Genomic DNA, 24,229 nt, shown 5'->3' with positions numbered 1-24,229 from the left:
TGAGCTCAGAAGTTGTAGTAGAGTTCTCTCCGCACTGGCTGCAGTGGTACGGTTTCCCCACGGTGTTGATGTGCATTCAGGACCGCAAATATACTGAACTTCCTGCTGCACTCGTCGCACTGGTGCGGTTTCTCTCTGGTGCGGTTTCTCCCTGGTGTGAACTCGACAGTGAACCTTCAGCTGCCTCGCCAGCCTGAAGCTTTTCCCGCACTCGTCGCAGTGGTGCAGTTTCTCTCCGCTGTGGTCGAGCTTGTGAAGCTTGAGCACGTAAAGTGTGGTGAAGCTCTTATCGCACAGGTGGCAGTGATACAGTGTCTCCCCGGTGTGGAGGCGCTGGCGTCTCTTCAGGCTACAGGACTGGGTGAAGTTGTTCCTGCAGCGCTCACAGCGGTAGGGTTTGTGGCTCGAAAAGATTTACCGCACTTGCCGCAGCAGTGTGACCGTAAGTAATTTTTTCTAGTGACGCTCCGCTCACACCGGTCACAGCTGTACGTTGTTGCGTTTTCTATGCTGCAGGCTGGGGAAGGAACCTGAAGTGGAAGCAGAAGGGGAAAAGGAAGAGGAGAGGTGATGTGACTCAGGTAAAGAAATACAGAAGTTGTTGTATTTCAAACACACATTGTGGATAGATAAGGTTGCACTAGAAACATCTCTTCACAGTGCTAGCTTCTTTTTCCTTGATATTTTCAATGGAAAGGAGGTGCAGAGTGCAGCGTGTTCGAAATGAAAAAAATTGTAACATAAAATGATCACATTACAGGTTTTCAATCGTCTCAAAGCAGCAACAGCGGTAGACATGCCCAGCACTGCGCTCAAGCACAAAAGCAAAACATAAAAAAGTGCCATCTGTGGACGCAGGGACTGACAGGATCTTTGTAAAGAAAAAGTAAATAAAGTAATATTTACATTTGGGAATACAAAAATCAAACAAACATAAGTTGACCTGCGGAGCTACACTGAGCACATTAGAGCTGCGGCACGTTTGCGCAGTGCTGCAGCTTTTTATCTCCTAGTTTTGGAGCGGCAGATGGATGAATAACATCGCTGCTGTTACTTTGATATGAGGCCAAAGCAAATGGAGCAGCTACTGTTCCTAACTGGAGCAGAGCTTACAAGGCAAAACACCAACTACAGAGACTTCATCAAACCTAAAACGAAAAATTTGGCCGGTGTGGACACTCAACAAGTTTGCAGATGACAACTTCTCAGTTCTCTACAGATTTTATTCGAAAGACGACAGGAATAAACATCTCAAAAACAATGCTTGAAGAATGGTCCCATCCATCGTCGGGGTTGATGGTAAGCTCATTAGTAATTTTGTTTTTTTCGATTTATTAATGATACCTAATTAAACTCTAAACTCATCAAAACGATGTAAGGTTATGAAGGGGAATACCAAAGCAGTGAAAAATACATTTTAAAAATGCTGATTCTTTATCTTGGTCACAACTTTGTAGCTGCATGAGAGCATTATATAGTGCAATCACAGCCTCGCACACAGCCCACAACCTGTCAGAATAGAGCGACACATCAAGTTGACCGCAGTTTGAATACCTTCTCACTGCTTGGTGGAAAATAGTCTACAGCTGGATTAACATGACAGCATCCAAGGTGGAATTTGATGTGCGGGAGTTGTTCAGTTCCCCTTAAGGACGTGTGTCTCGGCAGGACAGGATGTTGTCCTGAACAATTTGCCCCACATTAGCTGGTTAAAACACGATGCAGAGGTAATGCGTTTTATTCCAGCATGGGCCACACACTCAATGTGTCGCAATCAATGTTGACAACTTTATTTAGGCTATATGTCTAAAAGGTTGTTGATGCTGTTGTTCCTTCTACTGAATGTAGAGTGTGTAAAGAATAAAGTAATGTATGAAGGAAAAAAGTCATGTTGGTGATCACAGGATATTTCTGCTGTTGTGTAATTACAAAATAAAACAAAATAACACTTTATGTTGCAAATTGCCTTTCAATAAGGTAATTGGAATACATTACAAAATACTACCTATACCTTTTTAAGTCCACAGTCTAAATGTAAACTTACCACCCCAATCACCTTTTTTTTTTTACTTAGAATATAAAATATGGAGGGTCGTCAACAGAAAAGAAATCAACTTCATTAGCATTGTTTGCAGAGATTTTCAGATTTAATTTACCTCACTACCTCTCATATCAAACCAGTCCATGGTCAAATGGGTTAACTCCTTTTCAAGTGGCCTAATTTCTGAAGGCCTAAAATGACATACCCAAAATATAACGGTTATTGCTCTTTGACTACATGCATAATCATGTAAGCTAAGCTCTGGGAGTTTCTTCTCCAAGAGTCAAATGCTCTAAGTGTTACTGAAACAGAGTAACAGAGACTCAGACACAGTGGAAATTGAAGTGTTTTCTTGCCTAGAAGAAAGAAAAAAACATCTTTGAGTGTACACAGCTGTCTGTGGCTGTGCCTGCTCAGCTCAGTTAAAAGGTTCACCAAATCCTGCTTCAAAGTTTATAATAATACCACCAAACATGAGCAATTTGCATTGTTTTCCATGTGTCCTAATTCCATATGAAACAACAAAAGACCTTGACTAAACTCGCAGAGTCCAAATCCATGCAAATAACTACATGGTAGATGCTTTTGAGGGACTGCATCAAGTAAAAAAAATATAACAGTGTATCACATCAACAAGTAAAAATTGGACACAAAAAGTAAATTTTGAGGTAGAAACAATATTGAACAGTGAAAAGGGAGGAAATACATTGTTCCAAATCACAGTTTCAAAACAACCATTTACATAAAACCACAAACAAATTGCAGACGTACTGAAGCCAGCAGGGAAAAGATTGTCCTACAAATTTTTCTGGTCATGCCAATCATTGAAACAGTCCCTCTTGGGCAGGAAGCACAGCGGGGCGTCACAGGACATGCAGATGAGCGGAGTCTTTTGGTGGCAGAGCTTGCACTTCCTCCTGCCAGCGGTGCTGTCTCCTGAGATGTACTTCGCCGTGTGGGAAGGCGGGGTGGCTGGTGCGGAGCGAGCGGTGGACGGACACCCGGTTTCTGTGAGCTCCAGGACCAGAGTCTCACGGAAAGCTTTCTTGGACAGCGGCTTCTCGTTCTTTGCCTTGGCCAGCTCCCGCTGGAGAATGTAAGCATTCGTAACCGCGAGGTCCACAAAGCGGTAGAACAAAGCCTTGTACCATTTCTTGGTTTTGAGGATCACACTGTAATATCCATTCGGCACAACCGATTGGTCCACTCTCCTTCTCTTCCTGGATGGACACAAAGTAGATACAGTTTTATTAGTTATTAGAAGGGCTAACTAGGGCTGAAGGATATTGTTATTTGACACACAATTATTTGACAGAATATTGCATACCTCTTGTACTCCTTCACTGCTGCTGGAAAAGGGATTTCTACACTTGTCCACTGACCGTCGTCTCCCTTCAGCCTCCTCCGTACGGTGTCTCCTCCGTACGCTCTGTGAATGGTGGAGCACAGCAGCACTTCCTGGGTGTCCTTCCACTTCAGGAAGAGCAGCTCACCGTCCCTGATCCACCGCAGGCTGCCCCTGGGAGCGTTTCTTGCCAAGTCGTTGACCGTCGTCTTGGGGAAACCGACCCTGTTTGGTCGAACGGCGCCACAAGCCCAGACCTTTTTCTTGAGGAGGTCCTTGAAAAGCGTGGGACTCGTGTTAAAGTGATCTACAAAAAGTCTGTAGCCCGTGCCCAACGCCTTTTCATCTACAAGGGCCATGACGGACTCATAACCAAGACCCTTGCTCTGCTCTACAAGGGATTCGCCTCGGTACACACAGAAGTTCCAAGTGTAGGCAGAACAGGAGTCTGCCAGGACAAACAGTTTATATTCCCGATTTGTCGATTTGTTTTTCATGCATTGCTTGAGGTCCTCTTGAGCCTTTGACGCCACCGTTCTCTCATCAACTGCAATGTTCTGTGAGGGATGAAAATGCCTCTTGCAGGCATCCCTGATCTGCTGGTACAGAGGTTTGATTTTGCACAGATGGTCAAACGCTGGTGTTCCCCTCTTCTTGTCATTCTTTGCATCCACCTTTGGATCGCTCATACGGAGAGCGCTGGAGATGAATTGAAATTTTTTGCACGACATGATCGAAGTAGGTAATTGCAGCCCGTACAGCTGGGACGTTCTCCAGTAGTCGATCAAGGCAGTGAACTTGGTCAGATCCATGTAGATCACGAGCGCCAGGTAGGAGTACATGTCCTGTATCGAGATGTCCTGCCACGACTCGTCACTTCCCTCCTGGCTCTTGGCACCGTAGGCGTTTGTGTTTCTTACGATCGTTTTCAGCACCGAGGTCGAAAAGAAGAGCTGGAACAACTTCAGCGCACTGTAGGAGGAAGTGGAGGACAGTTGCGGTCCGGGCTTTCTGGCAGGCTTGAAGGACGGTTGTGGCGGCTGAACATCCGCCACATCTATGTCTTGCCATCTCTCCTTAGACGCGCTGGTGGAAGCGGCGCGTCGGGATCCTCTCCGCCTGCCCCACTTTCTTGCCGTCCTGCCACCGGTGGCAGCAGTAGAGGCGGAGGGATCTTCGGCGGGGGAGGTGGTGTCCGGGTCGACGGAAGAACGGAATCGCTTCTTCCGCGGCAGGGAGGCCTCCGGTTCCCAATCCTCCTCAGATATCTCATTATCTGAAGGATCTGATGAAGGGCTGTTGAATGGCATATGTGAAAAAATGGCAGAAAACAAAATTGCATTAGCATTCTAGTTTACTAATCCATTGATTGAGCCACGCATGTTCTCTGGTCTCCACTCTGCACCCAGTAAACACCTTCATCAACCCAAGTACAGACTTCTTACTGCTTATTCCTCTGCTATGTTTCTGCCAAAATATCATTCACAAGTATTAAGAAACAAATTGTATCTATGGGGGGAAATCTGGAAACATAAATTATAGGCCAATGTCACAGGCCACATTTATTATTCACAATCAGGCCTGCTCCTAATTTGTAAGCGTACTCAATAACAACAAAAATATTTCTGAGTAAGGATGTATTTAGACACTCACCGATGTAAAACGGGGTCCAGGCCGTCACTAAACAAGTCCTCTGCTGCTAAGTCAAAGCTACTCGTCTCGCTGTCATCCTCAGAAATTTGGAGCTCCTCCTCGTTAAAGCGAGCGATTTCTTCCAAGGCCTCCTCCGTGGAAAAACGAGTCTTCCGTTTCGCTTTGGGCGTTACAGATGAAATTTTTTAATGTGAAACAAAAAGAAATGTTTCGAAATGAAGATAGCAAGCTTTCATATGTAAACACTACTCTGTCTTATCCAAAAGAGAAATGAACATCAGTGATATTTGCTCTGAAGGGTTTCAAAATAAACAATGGCTGTTCTTTAGACATTTTTCCACGTTAGCATGTTATTGTGGCTAAAAACTACTACCAGCTTTGTTTCATGGACCCATGCTGTGATACGGACACCGACATTACCATGATTCGTATTGGTTTTGGACTGCTAGAAGACACTAATGGCAAGTGTGTTATGTGCACTTGTGTTACATAAAAGGGGATTCCTGCTCTAACATTGTGATCGTAAAAGGGTTACACAGAGAGAATTGTGAGATTTCACACTTTCAAAGGGTATTTTGCATAGCCAGAATGATGATTTAACCCTGGAAATCCATAATGAATATGAACACCTAAAACAGTACAGGCTACATATTTCCTTTTCCTTTTATTTGTAGATAACCTATTAGAATATTATTACAGCATACAATAGGGTGAAACGATTAGATTAGTCAACAAACCCTTTTTTGGCTTTTTTTGAAAAACATCCCTCACCTGATGCTTTTCTAGATGTTTTCTAGAGAGCTTCTATTTTTGAAGCTCTCTTTGTGCTTCTCAACTTCAGCGATTTAGCCGCCCCCCCCCCACGCAAACTTTGGGGGCTGGGGTGGGAAAGGGTGAAGCAAGCCATGGGTTTAATGGTAAAAATGGCATCTTGACCAATAAAATAGGACCCAAGAGCACCCATCCCAGCAGATAAGACAGTGAGTGTTTCAATAATCGATTTAAATACGCGTTTTAATGGGTTACACACACATTTCGTCTAATGTGTTTAGTGTTGCAGCCCGGTTAGCGCAGAGGACCTTCTGAAAGATTTACTGAGGACAACAGTGGAACAACATGGTTCCTGCTCTCATTACTGCAGCAGAACACCTTCGTCAACACAGAGCTACAGAAATATAACAAGACAACTTACAGAGAGCTGCACATTCTGTGGGCTTTTCCTTCAGTCCTTCCTCCGGTTCAGCAGGTCTGTCTTCTGGCGGGTCTGGGTCCGGGTCTGGGTCCAAAGTCACCGTCACTTCGTTATTGATCCGTAAGACGTTCTGCTGAGGTTCTGGTGCTACTTCTGCCTTCACTTCAGTTGAACCCTCTCTAGGGGGATCTGGGTCAGAGAAGGAGAACGACTTTATTTTTAATTTAAGTGGTAATCTGCAAGGTTCTCGTGTCGTTTTTATTTGTCCCTCAGCCTCACTGTGGTGTTTCTGCTCTGCTCTTCCCACAGATCACCTGTCAATCAAGCAGTGTGGGCGGAGCTTGGATTTTCTGTTGCTGCAGTTTGAGTTTCTCTTTTCTTTGTCTGTTCAGCCATGGTGGCTATCACTGCTCATGCTAACTACCCAGTTCTTCTTCTTCTGTTTATTACAAACAAAAATAAAACACATCACTTCCTGTGCAGCAGAGGATTTTTCCCAGGAAAGAGAAACCAGACAACGGCTGTTTAGAACAGACAGTGGAAAAGATTTATGAACTTGATTTGGTTGCATCACTGTGTTATATGAATTATGATACAGAGTAGCAAAATAGACATTTATATATATGAAAATAGAAAAGAAACTCAGCCTAAATATGTATAAATGGAAAGAAATGTAAGAAACGGTCTTGCTACACATTTTCAGCCTCAAATTCCTTGACTGCATTTGGAGAATTTGGTCAGTGTTCAATATAATGTGTGCTGATAGTGGCTGGGCAATATGACCGTCAACTATCCCATATCACCTTATAACTGAAGACTTTTCTTCTCAACAACTGTCACAATGTGGCATGACAGTGGATGCATAACTACATGTTTCCCATGCCTTCCTGCCTTTCTGTGCAGTTTCCAAACTGCACAGAAACTTTTCAGACTTTCAGACATGAGGAAAGAGGAAACAGGTTGACTTACAGATGTTGTGATACTCCTCAGGTTCATCCCTCAGCTCAACAGTGATTGAGCTGGGTGGGTTTAGAGAACCGACATTTGCTTCATCCTTGATTTGTGGCAGGAGCTGTTGGTCTGTTTGTTCCTTCTTGAAGCCGTTGGAAATATCTCTTGGTAGATCTGGGACAGAATGACAGAGAAGTCAGGTGCTTTTTATAGTTTGAAGATACGCTGTGAGTTTGATTTATAGGGGTATTAAGTCAGCAACCTGTCCCAATTGCAACAACACTGACAGAACTTATCTCCTCCTACACAAATCTCTGGAACTGAACTTCTATTACTTTTGTTCAAGTAAAGGGAATGATGTACTTATTACCCCATGGGCCTGGAGAGTCCGGCACCTCTTCTTTAGCAGTTATCAGCAGTAAGCCTTGGTGTACTGTCCAGATACACCTGTGTCCTGTGGGTTCCTCCTTTCCTCCGGTAGAAACGTCTCTGGTTTCTGGAAAAGCCCTCCTTACTGGAGCTGGCGTTTGGCTAAAAGCATAAATGCAGACTCATATTATGGCTGTAGAATACCGTTGTTGGGATTTCTTTGGACTTCTTTTTCTCTTTGAATGAGAGAGAATGCCGAACTCCATTCAAAAACCTTTCACTCTGAAGCTGCCTTGCTTAACGGCAAACGTACATACCTCAAGAAAATAACTGAAGACCTCTTTTGTATACTTAGGTCCTATTGGTAAATTCGGCATAAAGTAAATCCTCTAAGCGGCGTTTATTTCAATTAAATTTCAACTTTCAGATCTGGTTCACACTGCTCTCTACCGCCTACTTATCTCTGCCTACTCTCTGTATTGTGTTAGAAGAAGATATAGAGAATAGGCAACCACGTGATGGCGCATTGCCTTCTGGGTAGTGGTCGCCATATTTTAGGATACACCTCTTTGTTTACATTCAATACATATGTATTGCTGAACACAGACACTTTTTTGTTCAATAGTTTGTGTCTTTAATTTGTATCTTTACAGGTTTACAGGTTTACCTCTGTGCAGCTACATCCGGTGGTGCAGCTTCATCCACCTGTGACCTCTGTGCAGCTTCATCCACCTGTGACCTCTGTGCAGCTACATCTGGTGGTGCAGCTTCATCCACCTGTGACCTCTGTGCAGCTTCATCCACCTGTGACCTCTGTGCAGCTTCATCCACCTGTGACCTCTGTGCAGCTACATCTGGTGGTGCAGCTTCATCCATCTCTGATCTCTGGCCAGCTAGATCGGTGGTGTTGCAGGTGCAGTGTTGTTCACTGTGAGAGCTTGCTGTCTCTTTGTCCTCCGGTTAAACCGCTCGGTGTGCGTTGCTTTGACTTCTGTGTGCCCCGAGGTGTAATGAAGGTACTCAGTCAGGATGACACTGTAGCATTTCATAGGCTGGTTTGCCTGAAAAAACACACAGAATTTCTTTGATTAGTTATGTAGCTATGCAGCCAGCTAGTTGTGCAAAGTTAGCTGTGTAGCAACAACCCAACAACAAACAACACAGCTTGGCTTAAATGTGTTTTGATTATAACTTACCTGTGTGAAAATCGCACTCCATTAGCGATCTGTTTCCCACGCCGGTCGTGAGAACGGTTATGGCAGTTTATAATACAGCAACCGTTCACCATTTTTAAGTTGGATAAGATAAACACCACCGCAACGTCTACCTCCACTACTACTACGACTACTACTCGGTCTCTACCGTGTCCTAAAATCCCACAATGCCTTGCGTTGCTCACTTCTGCTCACGTCACGATCCCGTTCTCAACAGGTGAGCCGGTGTTCTAAAAGTTGACTTTTTACTGAAGTAAGTGTGTAACGTTACTGGATGCACGCCGAATTCAACAGTGGAACCTAATAATTCTTAAAATGTTTTAAGCCATGTTTTAAGTGTGTACGTTTGCCAATAGTCGAGGCCACGTGAAAACTGCCGTTTCTTAAATGGAATTTGGCGTAGACAAAGAACGAATGCTACCGGGGCTCCATTGTTTACAATGTAACTTACAGTGAAGTTAGACAGTATTAGCTAGTTTAAGATAGCTGACACACTTTGATGTCAAGGTTACAATCGGTGCAGAAAATGTTGTTTCTGTTGACTACAAAGACGTAAACAAAGAGGAAAATATATCTGAACAAGAAACAAACGAGAGTATGTAACTTACTGAGGTCGCGGTGCCGCTATCCAAGGCGACGGTCACAAACTTTTTGGAGCTCTTATATTAATCCTAAATTACATTCCCTATCACACACACAATTAACCTGCGGTCAGATCTGGGTGGTCGGCGTTATTCCAATTTCCCAACTGCTACTCCTCCATGCATGAGCCAAGGAGGCATGAACCAGTTTCTGTAACGTAAACCACAACAAAATGGCAAAAAAAAAAAAAAAACACATCACTTTACGGCCAAGCTGCAAAGGCGGTAAAGCCAAGCCATACCCCGCCCACTCAACCCATCCAGCTGCTACGCAACGTTGTCGCCACCACCACCACAGTGTATTAAAATTAAAAGTTAAGTAGCTAACTCACAAAAATAAATTAAAGTTACCTATAAAACTCCCTTGGTGATGTACAAGACAATTAACCGCGGGGAATTTTCCTTTTTTTACGATCATTTACGATCAACAGTGGTTCAAGAATTTTTTTTTCTTCCGTTGTAAACTAGCTAGCCTCTTGTGCCATTCTCCTCTGCAGTCTCCTCTCATCCAAACTTCTCTTCTATATAAATTTATCCCCAGTTTTATTATGAAATCTCTTCTCCTGGGATTCCTATACTCTAATTCTTGTTAATCTTCTTATTCTCCTCTTTGCTGGCTATTTCTGGCTGCTAGGGGGAGGAGAGGAGGGGAAGTTCCTTCTGTGGGTTTAACTAAGTGAAAGTGAGAGGTTTGTAGGAAATACAAAAACTAAAGCCAAGTCTAAATTGGCCAAAATGTTCTTAAAACTTTCCCCCACTGAATCTTCTCCCCCAGCTTTGATTTGGGCTTAACAAATAGTTGGCGGTTTGACGTTTAAAATAAATACATCCAACAACACTTGAGGTATGATTTTGAACACTTGCATTTCAACTTGTAATGTGTCATTATAACACAGTAGGCTGCATATGATGTATTTTAATAATAAAAAAATGCAATAACAAAGAGCTTGTGTGTGTTTGGGCTTGTAGACCAACGCAGCCATGCATTCACATCATATAAAACCAGACAATTGCACTTGTTCCATAGTTTACTGTAATTGCGAGCAAAGTTTATAATATAAAGCAGTGATCCACGTGGAGTAGAGCCTCTCCTGGGGTGCCGACATCTTGAACTTGACGTCTTTGGGCACCAGCTTCTTCACCTCCGTCAGCAGCCTCGATCCCCAAACCCCAGCACTATGGTGGAGTACAGCGTGCGCCGGAGGGTGGTGAAGGCCAGCGTTTCGTGGACCACGGGGATTGAGGGACAGGTCGCAGGCCCTCTCCTTGACGGTGCGGACCACCTCAGACTCTGCGGAGGTGTTGAAGCAGTAGCCCTCCTTGCGGAACAGCAGTCGGAGGAAGCGGGACACGTCCCGACCCGCGATGTCCACGCGCATGATGGAGTGGGGGGTGGCGAAGTCTTCATAGATGGGAACCACGTGCGTCACGCCATCACCCACATCCAACAATATACCAGTGGTTCGACCTGTAGCCTAGCTGCAGGGAGAAAGAGGACAGTCACATCAGACACATATTCAAAACTTACATGCACCCAGGGTGGGAAATTACCACCAAACAATGCTGGTAAACCTAATTTGTTGCTGGCGAACACCGTATGGTGGCTAACAACCACCATATTTGGCTAGCAACAAAACAAATATTGGAATCCACTAGCCACTGTGGCCGGTAAGCAAAAGGATTGATTTCCTGCCCTCTCAGAATTAGTCAAAGACTTATTTCCATTGTGGTTGTTGCTCTTACAAACACAGACAAAGAGAGGACAACTACTCACTGCATTTTGACATGTAACTCCCAGCATATATGAACTGAAAGTAGAATGCTAGAAGCTGTTATTCAGTGGTGCTCCACCACAGCAACAACACTCCCAACACTGCTAGAGAAAATGTTTTATTAAAATAACTCCATCAGTGTTGCTCTGTTTTTTTTATTCAGCAAGAGAATTCAGAATTTTTCAGTGGCCAGCTGTTGCCAGAATTCACCACCAAATTTGTACCAACAATAAATTATATTTATTTATTTTCTTTCAACGGTATATATCTCATTTTGGAAGGAAAGGACAAATGGTTCATTAATAAAATAATTAAAAAAAAACACCCATTTGGAGGAAAAATCGTTATCCAATTGACATGACATGACTCATGACCACTCTGATATTTCTGTGATATTCATTCTCCCAAAGAAGACACACAATTACTGGATTGGGATTCTTGGTGTTGATAGATGAATATAAAAGGAATGGAAAAAAAATCACAATGATATGGTTTCTTCCCTGCAACTAGAGGTTGTGATTTTTACACACGCTTTTCCCACTGGGAAAGTTTAGACTCACATCTCATTTTAGGAATGAAACTATAACGCTTTTATCCAGAGAGACTCACAAAGAGGTCAACAGTAGAATAAGATTCAATTCCTAGATCAGTAGCGTTACAGGTAATCAATAAAGTCTGCAAGGGTCAGAGCCACAGTGACCGGACAATAGATGTGACAAGTGTCACTGTGACCCTGAAATGACTGTGTGGCAAAATGCTGAGAGAAGATTAGGAGAAATAAGGGACAGAAAGGATTTTTTTTTTATATACTGAACTACTTCTCAGGCACAACTAACTGCTGGAAAATATCATGTAAAGCAGAGATGGGGACTCGAGTCAGTTTTAATTGCTTGAGACTTGATGCATGAAGAGAAGACTTGAGACTTGACTTGACTTGGGTTCTGGTGACTTGGGACTTGACTCTGACTTGTACTCTGATGACTTGAAAAGGTTTCTAAAGTCTTGACTTGAGATCTTGTGTTTGTGTAAATGACTCAGATTGAAAGTGATGAGATTTGTTCCAGCGGACGACTGAATTTAAATTCTGTTTTCTGAATTTGTATGGAATGATTGAATTTATTGAAGTTGAAACTGATTATAGAAATCAAACTCATGATGCTCTTACCAAGTTTTTATCCTATTAAAACCATATTGCATTGAAAAGTCCTAGTTAGTTCTCAATCAAGAGTCCAGCATCAATTTAATATCTTAAAGAATTAAGATATTAAATTGATACTGGACTCTTGATTTGTTCTGACTTGACTTGCTGTTCTACATTTAGATTTGGGACTTGTGCCTCAAGACTTGAGACTGATTTAGGACTGGAGCAAGAATACATGCAAGCAAAATGTGGAGGGAAAGTTTTGATTATAAGCTTATTAAATTGAATTACAGATTTGACACATAAAGCTTTTGCCCAATAAAAGCCACCTTTTGCATTCACCGTCTGTCATTTTAACCCATGTCTGCTAAAGGATATATGTTTTTTTTTTTCTGTTTAGGAATTTGGTTGGTGCTATCGCCTTGCAGGATCAGATGTAGGGCTTCCGTGAGTTGCTCAAGGACACTTCGGCAGGATGCATGGCTGTTGCAGGGCTCAAACCACTGAGCTACTGCTGACGGGGCAATCTCCCTGCCGAGTCCGACCCATTTTCCCAGTCTGCTCTTGAGTGTACGGAGTAATTCACTGTTCAAAACAAAGGGTGACATCTAGTGGCGACCAGACATTTTCATCCAGGGTTCAGGTCCTTTAAATGCTGAAAAAAAAGAGCATGGGTACCAGTCAACCATCCCTGGATAAATATTGAATGTAAAATATTGATAATTCCTATTAAATCATTTTCAGCTTTACAGGTCCAAGAAGCTCAAATCTAATTTCACACCAATTTAACTGAAAAGACTGAAAATAGGCGTTAAAAATATGCATCACACGGGGGAGTGTGGAATTGTAGTGGGTAATAAAACTGAAATATGAGTTAAACTCTAAATTCAAGTTTTAAATTTCAACTCTTGACTTGGTTGTCGCCAGAGGAAGGACGGGGAATGGAAACGGTTCCGCCCGTGTTTCCAGTCGGGCTGTTTTTAATCGACGGACCAGTGTACCTTGAACCTCTGGGGAGTTGGAGAGGAGTCAACTTTCTCACCGTTTCCCACCTTTCCACACATTCATTTACAATGTCTAATTTTCCACATTTATTCCGTGTCGCGCACGCGTCGGCTTTCCGACGGCTCTCGCACGGAAAGAACTTAAAAACGTCCGAAATCTTGTTATGTAACTCGAGGTTTTTGCACTTTAACTCGCCTGTCAAGCTGCCAACATGTCAAAACACAAAAAGTTTCAAATATTACACAACTTCTGCCAAGAAAAAAACAGTCCGGATCGGATGTGCCTCTGGGTTTTGGGGGGACACCGCCACCTCAGGTAAACTGACAGAAACTGGGTTTAGTTCAAGCTAGCTCAAGCTAACTGTGTAGCATTTTAGCTGCGTGGCTATGCTGCAACAACACACTACACATAGGCTACATTTCACAGGATGCTTAGCTAGAGATATGTTTCAAAATAGACAAAGTGGCCAAATATGTGTTAACAAACTGTATTTTTACTATTTATGATACTGGAAACATTTCCTATGCGCTGTTTACAACATAGCAGCAAGTAGGCTACATCCAAAATATATTGTTGTCACTCAAACTATATTTCACATTAATGTTGTCGACGTGTACAAACACAGTTTTGGGTATTTTCTGTATATTCTGAAGTATATGGGTATTCTCCATATGGGTGGCTATAGGTCAACCTGTATGGCTGCTAGCTGCCTGCTAACTGGGGCAAAAGTCACCGCTAATGCAACCCCGATGAACTGGGATTAACCCTGTGTTCACTTTATGTAACTGGGGAATAAAAATACTGGCACTAGCTTGCTGTTGTAGCTATTTCAGCTGTCTAACTCACTGCTTATGCTTCAAATGTTATGGATGCCTTTCTCCAAAGTGTCCTACAGTCACTTACCATGAGTCTATATGAAGGGTTTCATTCCAAAATGCTATATACTGTATATCCAATTAGGAAAAAAATGCTTCCTAAACTTCATTAGTCAATATTTCAAAATCATGGATGATTCTGTCTTCAGAAATAATAAAATAAAGGTGTTAAGATGACTTAATTGTTACCCTTAATAGGCTTTTCTTTAATGCCAGCTGTCATTTTGTTAGAGGAAGTGTCGATGTTTTCAAATGATGGATATCTCATTTTGGAATGAAACTCTTCCTGTGTATTTTTAGTAAGAGTCCCCAGTGGGAATTGAACCCCCAACCCAGCAGTGTTAGTGCCTTGCTCTGCCCTGAATTTGTGTCTTTTAATGTGTGTGTGTGTGTGTGTGTGTGTGTGTGTGTGTGTGTGTGTGTGTGCAGTGCCCCAGTTGATCCACAGTGGGAAGCTGGACTTCCTAGTGTTTGACTACCTCAGTGAGATTACCATGTCTCTGCTCACCGCGGCCAAGACCAAGATGCCTGTGAGTTACACCTGTGTGTGTGTGTGTGTGTGTGTGTGTGTGTGTGTGTGTGTGTGTGTGTGTGTGTGTGCCCTGTTGTCTGACTGTGATCTTGCAACTTAGTCTAAGGGTAAATATAAGCATGTAAGTGTGTAATGTACTGTCAGGATGTAATCGGGAGTGTTAAAGGATGTAATCGGGCGCACATGCTGAGAAGTGTGTGGGTGCATATGAGTGTGTACTCACTAATTGTGTTGTGTACATTTACATGCTGAATGCAGAATCAGCGTGACAGTTATAATTCACATTTTTCTTGTCCTCTCCTCCTCCTGCAGAATATGGGCTATGCTCCAGACTTTGTCCAAGTTGCTCTGGCTCCGTTCATTAATGACATCCATAAGAAAGGTGAGTGGGGCACTGGGAGTAATCTGCTTAAGGCAATATTTAGATTAAAACTTTGACATGTTATAAAGTAACACGATTTCTCTAATAACCCGGTTTGCATGGATTAATTTAGTAATAGGTCTAAAGTTCTAAAGGAACCGACGTGAGAACCGGGTTTCCCAGCTCTCCCTCTCCTTTCTCGTCCGCATGCAAACGCGTCAGAACATTTTTTCTGCCTTTCTTTCTGTATTTCTTCATTCTTTTCACGTTATTGCAGAACACCTTAACACGAGCTTTCCTATTGGCAACCCCGTCTGAAAGCAGAAGATGTCGTCATGCAGTTGTTTGGAAATACAACGTCCAGATCACTGCGTCTGGTGACCTTTGACCTTTTGAAAGAAATAAGACTTAAGGCGTTTACATGTTCCAGTAAATTGAAAGGCAGAAATGTATGTGTGTTATTCATGTTATTGTTAACCTGATTATGACCTCACTCCGATTAAGATATTCAGATAAAGCTGTTTACATGACAGTTATATGTTTGTTGACTTTTTGCTTTTCACTTTACAGAACATACAAGTGCATGTTACAAGCAAAAATGCATATGTAAACATAAATAGGGCAAAATAAAATAACGAAATAAAATTGAATGACATGAAAAACCAAACATATATAATTTAAGGAGTCACATGAGGAAAATTACAGTTAGTTAAGGCTGCGCCTTCTCAGCTCTGTATACAGACGCTCTGGTCAGTATTGCAGAAATGTTTACATCCATATATTCCAGAAAAGGTTTCCATATATCAATAAAAACATGAGTTTTTGAGTGCAAAATACATAATAGTTTTTTTATAGACGGAGTATTGCCTTGATCAGGTTCAGATCAAACTGTTAGTGTGCATGTAAACATCTTCTTCCAGGTGTCCGTGTGGTCAGTAACGCAGGCGGGGTGAACCCTCTGGCCTGTGCCGCAGCCATACAGGAAGTTATCAAGAAGGCAGGCCTTGACCTCAAGGTTGCCGTGGTGACAGGCGATGACCTCATGCCCCACGTAAGGCCCCGCCACGTGCATCACTGTTGTTATCAGCTGATTTGTCATCATGCAGTGTGGGTGGAAAGTTGAATCCCAACACTTTTAGCATGCAAAACCCCAGTGGGAATCAAACCACCAACCAAGGCATTGTTCCATGACTTCATCCATGACATCATCATCATCATCATCATCATCATCATCAGTTTTCATTATTTCTTAGTTTGTTATTCAGATATCCAATCGGTGTGAATGACGATTTAATGCAATAGTTGGCTTTCCTCTCCTCTCTCCTCTCCTCTCCTCTCCTCTCCTCTCCTCTCCCCTCCTGTCTCTTCTCCTCTCCTCTCCCCTCTCCTCCTCCCCTCTCTCCTCCTCCCCTCTCTCCTCCTCTCCTCTCCTCTCCTCTCCTCTCCTCTCCTCTCCTCTCCTCTCCTCTCTCCTCTCCTCTCTCCTCTCCTCTCTCCTCTCTCCTCTCTCCTCTCTCCTCTCCTCTCCTCTCCTCTCTCCTCTCTCCTCTCCTCTCCTCTCCTCTCCTCTCCTCTCTCCTCTCCTCTCCTCTCCTCTCTCCTCCTTTCCTCTCCTCTCCTCTCCTTTCCTCTCCTCTCTCCTCTCCTCCTTTCCTCTCCTCTCCTCTGTCCTCTCCTCTCCTCTCCTCTCTCCTCTCCTCTCCCCTCCTCTCTCCTCTCCTCTCTCCTCTCCTCTCCTCTCCTCTCTCCTCCTTTCCTCTCCTCTCCTCTCCTTTCCTCTCCTGTCTCCTCTCCTCTCCTCTCCTTTCCTCTCCTCTCTCCTCTCCTCTCCTCTCCTCTCCTCTCTCCTCCTTTCCTCTCCTCTCCTCTCCTCTCTCCTCTCCTCCTTTCCTCTCCTCTCCTCTCCTCTCTCCTCTCCTCTCTCCTCCTCCCCTCCCCTCCCTTCCTCTCTCCTCCTCTCCTCTCCTCTCCTCCTCTCCTCTCCTCTCCTCTCTCCCCTCCTCTCCTCTCTCTTCTCCTCTCCTCTCTCTCCTGTCTCCTCTCCTCTCTCCTCTCCTGTCTCCTCTCTCCTCTCCCCTCTCCCCTCCTCTCCTCTCCTCTCCTCCTCTCCTCTCCTCTCCTCTCCCCTCCTCTCCTCTCCTCCTCTCCTCTCCTCTCCTCTCCTCTCCTCTCCCCTCCTCTCCCCTCCTCTCCTGTCCTCCTCTCCTCTCCCCTCCTCTCCTCTCCTCCTCTCCTCTCCCCTCCTCTCCTCTCCTCTCCTCTCTCCTCTCCTCTCCTCTCCTCTCCTCTCTCCTCTCTCCTCTCCTCTCTCCTCTCTCCTCTCCTCTCCTCTCTCCTCTCTCCTCTCCTCTCCTCTCCTCTCCTCTCCTCTCTCCTCCTTTCCTCTCCTCTCCTCTCCTTTCCTCTCCTCTCTCCTCTCCTCCTTTCCTCTCCTCTCCTCTGTCCTCTCTCCTCTCCTCTCTCCTCCTCTCCTCTCCTCTCTCCTCCTCTCCTCTCCTCTCCTCTCCTCTCCTCTCCTCTCCTCTCCTCTCCTCCTCTCCTCTCCCCTCCTCTCCTCTCTCAGAAACACAGTCTCTCTGAGGTAAAGATGGCTGATGGGAGCAGTAGGCAGCAGTTACCCAAAACACTCCACAGTATGAATGCTTACCTGGGGTAAGGACACACACACATATGCACACTTGAAATCGATAAATTAATTGATCATAGTGATCAGGAGCACCAGAAACCTACTGACAACTATCACAGTAACACAGTGCATACTAGATACTGACACACATGGTACTGGAACAACACATTCAGTGAACCGCAACCAAATACAGAAAAAGTATTTTATCACCATGTACATTCATACAGTGAGTCATTGTAGTGGTGTGAGTTATTAAAACTCAAATAAAATGACTTTACAGGCTATCACAATATGGAATATTGATAAAATATTGATAAATCTGCTCTTGGGATCAAACTATCCCAGACTAATGCTATATTGTTAACAACCAATGACTTAGCTCAAGCGTAGGATGGCTTTATCGGTGGTAGCTGTTAACGATATTTTGGATTTTATGTAATGTACGCACAAAATTAAGCAGCTGCAAAGCCTTGCATGTTGCACCAACAATTATGCTGATTTTTGAGCTTTAATAACTCATAAATCACTGCAGCAGACAGTAAATTGCAGCACTAGGTGAGAGTCCAGCAGGGCATTGCAGCAACACACCATGAGATAGACACTGGTCGTGACCTTTGACCTTTAAAATGCACAAATGTTGTTGCCGTTTGCCTTTGTAGGGCAGCAGAAAGAGTGAGGTTCATGTGAAGATGAATGGCTGGAGAACAACAGCATGTGCAACACCACTGTCAGACTGATAATGGAAGGTTTAGAACAGCAGAAACGCACACACACACACACACACACACACACACACACACACACACACACACACTTGAGCAAATGACAGCAAACGGATCACAACAACATTTTACTTTGAATCTAAAATGGTGCGAGTTGCCTTGCAGTTTCTCAGAAAAGCTGTTGTAAAATTGAAGCATTTCAGTCACAATAATCACAGAATAACTCCCTGAAATCCTCGAAGTAGTAGTGATGATATTGCTCATCCGCATGCAAACACACACACACACACACACCCACACACACACACACACACACACACAGAGTGATACCAGCAGAACTGATTTGACTGTATTTTGCAGAATAATTTCATTTCAGATCCTCTGGTTGAAGGACAGTGTCTCTATTGACTATGTCACTGCCACACCTCTCTCTCTCTTTATCTCTCTCTGTCTCTCTCTCTCTCTCTTTATCTCTCTCTCGGTGTAAAGTACACACTTTCCATAAATGTGCCTCATCCTCTCTCTCTGTCTGCAGCGCTGTTCCTATCCAGCGGTGTCTGGATCTGGGGGCTGATATCGTGGTAACGGGCCGGTGTGTGGACAGCGCCGTGGCTCTGGGGCCGCTCATGCACACGGTACATCTGATATAGATGTGTGTGTGTGTGTGTGTGTGTGTGTGTGTTTGTGTTTATTAATGCAAGCTGGTGGAAGAGGAGTATGGCTGGTGTGTGTGGGAGAGAGACGGTGTGTGAGAGGAATGCACGAAAGGAGAGAAAGTGCAGGAATGTGTGTATGTAACTCGTCTGGGTTTTTATCTGTTGCAGTTTGGATGGGAGAGGGATGACTATGACCTACTTGCAGCAGGGAGGTACACACACACATACCCACACACACTCACACACACACACACACACACACACCATGCATACTCCTTCCTACCACCTCACACACTCTTTCTCCCGTTTATGCACCATGTTAGTACAGTGGAACTAGAGTTACAGTCTTTTGTATAAAGAGATTAAATGTGTTTGTGAAAATTAAATGTAGTTCTGTGACTCGTTTTGTTGCAGTTTCACCCTGCTTTAATGTATGTGTGTGTGTGTGTGTGTGTGTGTGTGTGCGTGTGTGTGTGTGTCAGTCTTGCAGGCCACCTGATAGAGTGTGGAGCCCAGAGTACAGGTGGAATATTCACCGACTGGCATAAAGTTCCTGACTGGTAATAATACAGAAATACTACAATACACGATACACTGAGTATACACTACCAGTCAATAGTCTGGACCCACCTGACTGAATGTTTTATGTTTCTCATTCTCTTAAAACCATTTTGATCTAAAGGCTTCTGCTTAAATGCTTGAAATGAGTTTCTTAGACAAATATAAACAGTGAAGTTGATCCTATGTATGAATTTCTTTCCAAAGCCTTTGCCTTTCCATCAAGGCAAAGGGCGGCTGCTTTAAAGAATCTAAAATATAAGATAGTTTTGATTTGTTTAACACTTTTTTGGTCGCTGCATAATTCCATTTGTGTTATTTCATAGTTTTGATGTTTTTACTGTTATTCTAAAATGTGGAAAATAGTAAAAATAAAGACAAATGTGGTGTGTCCAAACTTTTGACTGGTAGTGTATATTTAAGCAAAACAAGGGCTTGAACCCTGTTCTCTCTCTCTCTCTCCCTCTCTCTCTCTCTCTCTCTCCCTCCGTCTCTCTCTACCTCTCTCTCCCTCTCTCTCCCTCTCTCTCTCCCTCTCTCTCACTCTCCCTCTCTCCCTCTCTCCCTCTCTCTCTCTCTCTCTCTCTCTCTCTCTCTCTCTCCCTCCCTCCCTCTCTCTCTCCCTCTCCCCCCCTCTCTCCCTCTCTCTCCCCCCCTCTCTCTCTCCCTCTCCCCCCCTCCCTCTCTCTCTCCCTCTCTCTCCCTCTCTCTCCCCCTCTCTCTCTCTCTCTCTCTCTCTCTCTCTCCCCCCCTCTCTCTCCCTCTCTCTCCCTCTCTCTCTCTCTCTCTCTCTCTCCCTCCCTCTCTCTCTCTCTCTCTCTCTCTCTCTCTCTCTCTCAGGGACAACATGGGTTTCCCGGTGGTGGAATGTTCCTCCGACGGTTCCTTCGTTCTCTCCAAACCGCCCAGAACCGGCGGCCTGGTGTCGTTCGGGACGGTCGGCGAGCAGCTGGTGTACGAGATCGGCGACCCGCGGCGATACCTGCTGCCCGACGTCAGCTGTGACTTCAGCCGGGTGGCGCTGAAGGAAGTACCAGGTACTGCACACACACACACTTAAACACGCACACACACACACATATTACCAGGTACTGGATATGCACACACACAAATACTACCAGGTACAGGATATGCACACACACACACACACCAAAATGTATAAACACACATGCATACATATAAGACACACACACACACATGCACACAAAATACCAGGTTCTGGATGCATGCACACACACACACACACACACACACACATATACTGAGCATTAGTCATCAGTACCAAGTACTGAATGTTAATGCATATTAGCACATATCAAACATACAGTATATAAACACACTCATTCATATAGGACACACACGTTTAAACACATACACACACATATAAACATGCATGCTTACACACGCACACACACACACATAGACACACATTTGTGACTACCACTGCGCATCAAGAGCAATTAATATTTGCAAACGGGGACAAAAGTACCAGTCACACACACACACACACACACACACAGATACAAAACATGGGGTCATCTGCTCAAACCAGGCTGTGTTGAGACCACACACACACACACACACACACACCACACACAGCGTTGAGGACATGACCACAGACTGAACTGTTGACTGTTTTCATAACCCTTAAACATTCATCTGTCAGCCTAAAAAAAAAAAACGCGTCTGGAGCTCCGCTTCAACCCGCAGCTGAACCCTTAACCCTTCGACGAACCGCCAATAAACACTTTAGCAGCTATAAGTGATTCATTTTCATTTTTTTTCGAACTAAACATGCATTCGTCAACCCTGCGCGAACCCGTCTAGAACTCTGCTTCAACCCCCTAACCCTTACATGAACCCTTTCTCCAGTCCATAACCCCTCCTGTGATCCCTCAGTGAACCCAGCTTCACTGATAACAGTGTTTTCAAGTGTGTTTTGTTTTTTTGAATTCATTTTGTGTTTTTTTTTTTTTTTATTCGCTGTGTGGGAAGAGCAAGGAACTGACACTGCCAGGGTTAGGGGGGGGTTTCATTCCTACTTGGGGCCATTCATTAGAAAAATGTCTGCACTGATGGTACTGAGAGGCTCTTTGGATTAAAGCATCCAGCTAATGGCCATATGTTATGTATACATTTTAACTGCTGTTGATAAAATACCAAATATTTCACTCCAGTTCAACACTCAGTAACTCTTATTTGACCCCTGGCTCAACTGTAACAGATTTTGGTTGAAATCCGGGGATGTGTTCATCTTCCTGTCTGGTCTAGCTTGGCCTGCCTGTAGCTTTGCTGACTAAAACTGTTTCAAATAAGAGGGGAAGATCAACTTGTTTTCACTGTGGCACCGAGTCTTCAAGAGCCAAATTCAGCCGGGACAGCCGGAGAGTGAGACGCTCCACTCCTCTATAGCTGAGCGCTGTGAAACTTTGACATGCCGTCATTAAAGCCGGTTTGTAGAAACCATCTTTGTCCTTTTATTTAGCATCATGTAATTACTCTGTTGAATCTCGGGGCGTCCCGGGCGGATCAGCGGCTAAGGCGTGACGTCCTGGGTTCGAGTCCGGCCCGGGACCTTTGTCGCATGTCATCCCCCCTCTCTCCTAATCTTTCCTGTCTATCTCTACTGTAAAACCAAATCATGATAAAGGGAAAAGCCTCTTTGAATGCAAGTGAGTTTCAGCGACGTCACACTTATGAACTTCTGGGTTCTTTGTCTATTAGTTTACATGGACTAGTGATACATATATAGTGATATACAGTATGTAGCTAAATCTTTTCGTGGTCATAAGACGACACATACTCATTTTATAATAAAGCACAACTGTATGCATGTAATATGCATTAGAGGCTTTGCAGTTGCATCTCAAATCTCCTAGCAACCAGCTGTGTCTCCATCATGGAGGAACATTATAGAATTGTCTGTTCTCAAATAAAGTGTAAATCTGTAGAAGCAGCTAGAAACAGAGCAGCTGAGTCAGCTTGTTGTGGTGTGGCTGTAGATCCATTCAGTAACGTTCTCAGTAAAAGTGAATAGTGTGATAAGGTGGATTTGGTTCCTGTGACACAGTAAACTGTCTTGTCTTTAGCCCTAGTCTCTACTCAACTCAAAACTTAGGCTGCATGATGTCACCTGAACGACCTGTATGAGCTGTGTGTGCTAAACACACACACATACGCAGGTCAGTCTGAAACCTGCGGGTCCCGAGGGTTTATCCGCGGGTGGGGGGGGGGGGTGGGGGGGGGTTTAGGGTCGACTGAAGATAATATTGAGAACGGGTCGGGCGGGTCAAATAGGCTACACACACAGTACACACACAATGTTATTATAGACTAAATTTCAATGAAATTTAATTTTAATTAACTAAGAATAAACTTACTAGCTATACATTATATCCTGCCAGGCTGCACAGTGCAGCATTATGTAGAGCCTTAGTTACACAAGTCTTTGGGAAGTTACCTGGCTGCCTGAATCTTTACTTTTTTTGGGGGGGGGGGGGTTGGCAGATCGGTTTTGGGTCGTTGTTTTTTGTGTATGAAAATGGGTCGGGCGGGTTCGGATCTGTTTATGTGTCGGGTTGAAAAAATCCCTGACCCATGCATCACTATTGCTGATAACTAGCAAGTCCACAGCCTAACGTTACTGTATTCTCCATAGCTGATAAACTAATTGATTAGCTCTCCATGTCATCGCTACAGATGCACCATGGGACTGTGCAGGATCTGCACTGTGTTATAACTGTTGGTGGTAAAATTCAGTCTAATTGAGCGCTCAATTGAACCCTCAGCTTCATAACCTCTTATCTCAACTATAACAAGAGTTTTTTTCCACTTTAGGATGTTTTAACGACTATCTAGTCTGGGACGGCCCGCCTGGAGGTTCTGTGGGACCGGAATGTTCCACTTCAAAGGGGGGGATGGGAACTTGTTCTTTGCAACCGTTTGTTGGTAAAAATCCAAATACTTAAGTCTAATTGTGCGCTCAATTGAACCCTTAACCCCTTATCTGACCACTTAATGACCCGTATCTCAGCGGTAGTTTATGTTTTTTAACTTGTAGAAGGAGGGAATGTGAACTTCAGTTGAACCGGTGGTGTGTCTCAAGCCCGGTTCAAGCCGGGGTGAAGGGGAAGCGCTGCGTGATGTTTTCGGCGTACGGAAGGGAGCTGTTAGGATAAGAAAGAGGGTGCGAAGGAGAGAGAGAGAGAGAGAGAGGGGTGAGAGATAGAGAAGGGAAAGAGAGAGAGAGGGGAAGACAGGGTGGGGATTTGGGGCATGAGAGTCAAAAAAAAGTCAAAAACTCTTTCCTGTATCTGGAACGCCACTGATTAGATCCGTCCCTTCTGAAGTGTCCTAGCCTGAAGGTCCTTTAGATGTCGCGGCAATTTATTTATTTGCATCTCGAGTCCAAATGCGACCAATTCAAAACCTTGGGGGGGGGGAAAAAGTCTTGACCAGGTCCTGGAGGAAGCCATTGTATCAGCTCTATATGTGGTGAAGATTTCGTCTGAGGTTTTGAACGGGTCATGTTCGGACTCAAGATGCAAGTAAATGCCTAGAAATAACAAGTAGAAT

The 24,229-nt window shown here is 44.1% G+C and overlaps 1 protein-coding gene and 1 pseudogene across 2 annotated transcripts in view; one reads left to right on the top strand and one right to left on the bottom strand.

Moving 5' to 3' along the window:
- Positions 1–465: 465 nt before the first annotated feature.
- Positions 466–8,427, bottom strand: LOC144537877 (uncharacterized). Its single transcript, XM_078281758.1, has 5 exons — positions 8,219–8,427; positions 7,553–7,713; positions 7,201–7,356; positions 6,232–6,420; positions 466–530 (listed from the first exon to the last, which is right to left on the bottom strand). Exons 1-5 carry the CDS (start codon positions 8,425–8,427, stop codon positions 481–483), a joined length of 765 nt encoding a protein of 254 aa, XP_078137884.1. The 3' UTR covers positions 466–480.
- A 4,921-nt stretch (positions 8,428–13,348) lies between these two features.
- LOC139923358 (uncharacterized) overlaps positions 13,349–24,229 on the top strand; it is a 29,892-nt pseudogene continuing 19,011 nt past the window's right edge. The window contains exons 1-9 of the transcript XR_013503910.1: positions 13,349–13,639; positions 14,629–14,729; positions 15,044–15,113; positions 16,013–16,143; positions 17,656–17,744; positions 18,976–19,075; positions 19,265–19,308; positions 19,579–19,656; positions 20,495–20,684. The product of XR_013503910.1 is annotated as an uncharacterized LOC139923358 (transcript). The remainder of the gene's footprint in view (positions 13,640–14,628; positions 14,730–15,043; positions 15,114–16,012; positions 16,144–17,655; positions 17,745–18,975; positions 19,076–19,264; positions 19,309–19,578; positions 19,657–20,494; positions 20,685–24,229) is intronic.

Source organism: Centroberyx gerrardi, chromosome 23, assembly GCF_048128805.1.
Source record: "Centroberyx gerrardi isolate f3 chromosome 23, fCenGer3.hap1.cur.20231027, whole genome shotgun sequence".
Taxonomy (NCBI): Eukaryota; Metazoa; Chordata; class Actinopteri; order Beryciformes; family Berycidae; genus Centroberyx; species Centroberyx gerrardi.
This window is presented reverse-complemented; position numbering and strand designations above follow the sequence as displayed.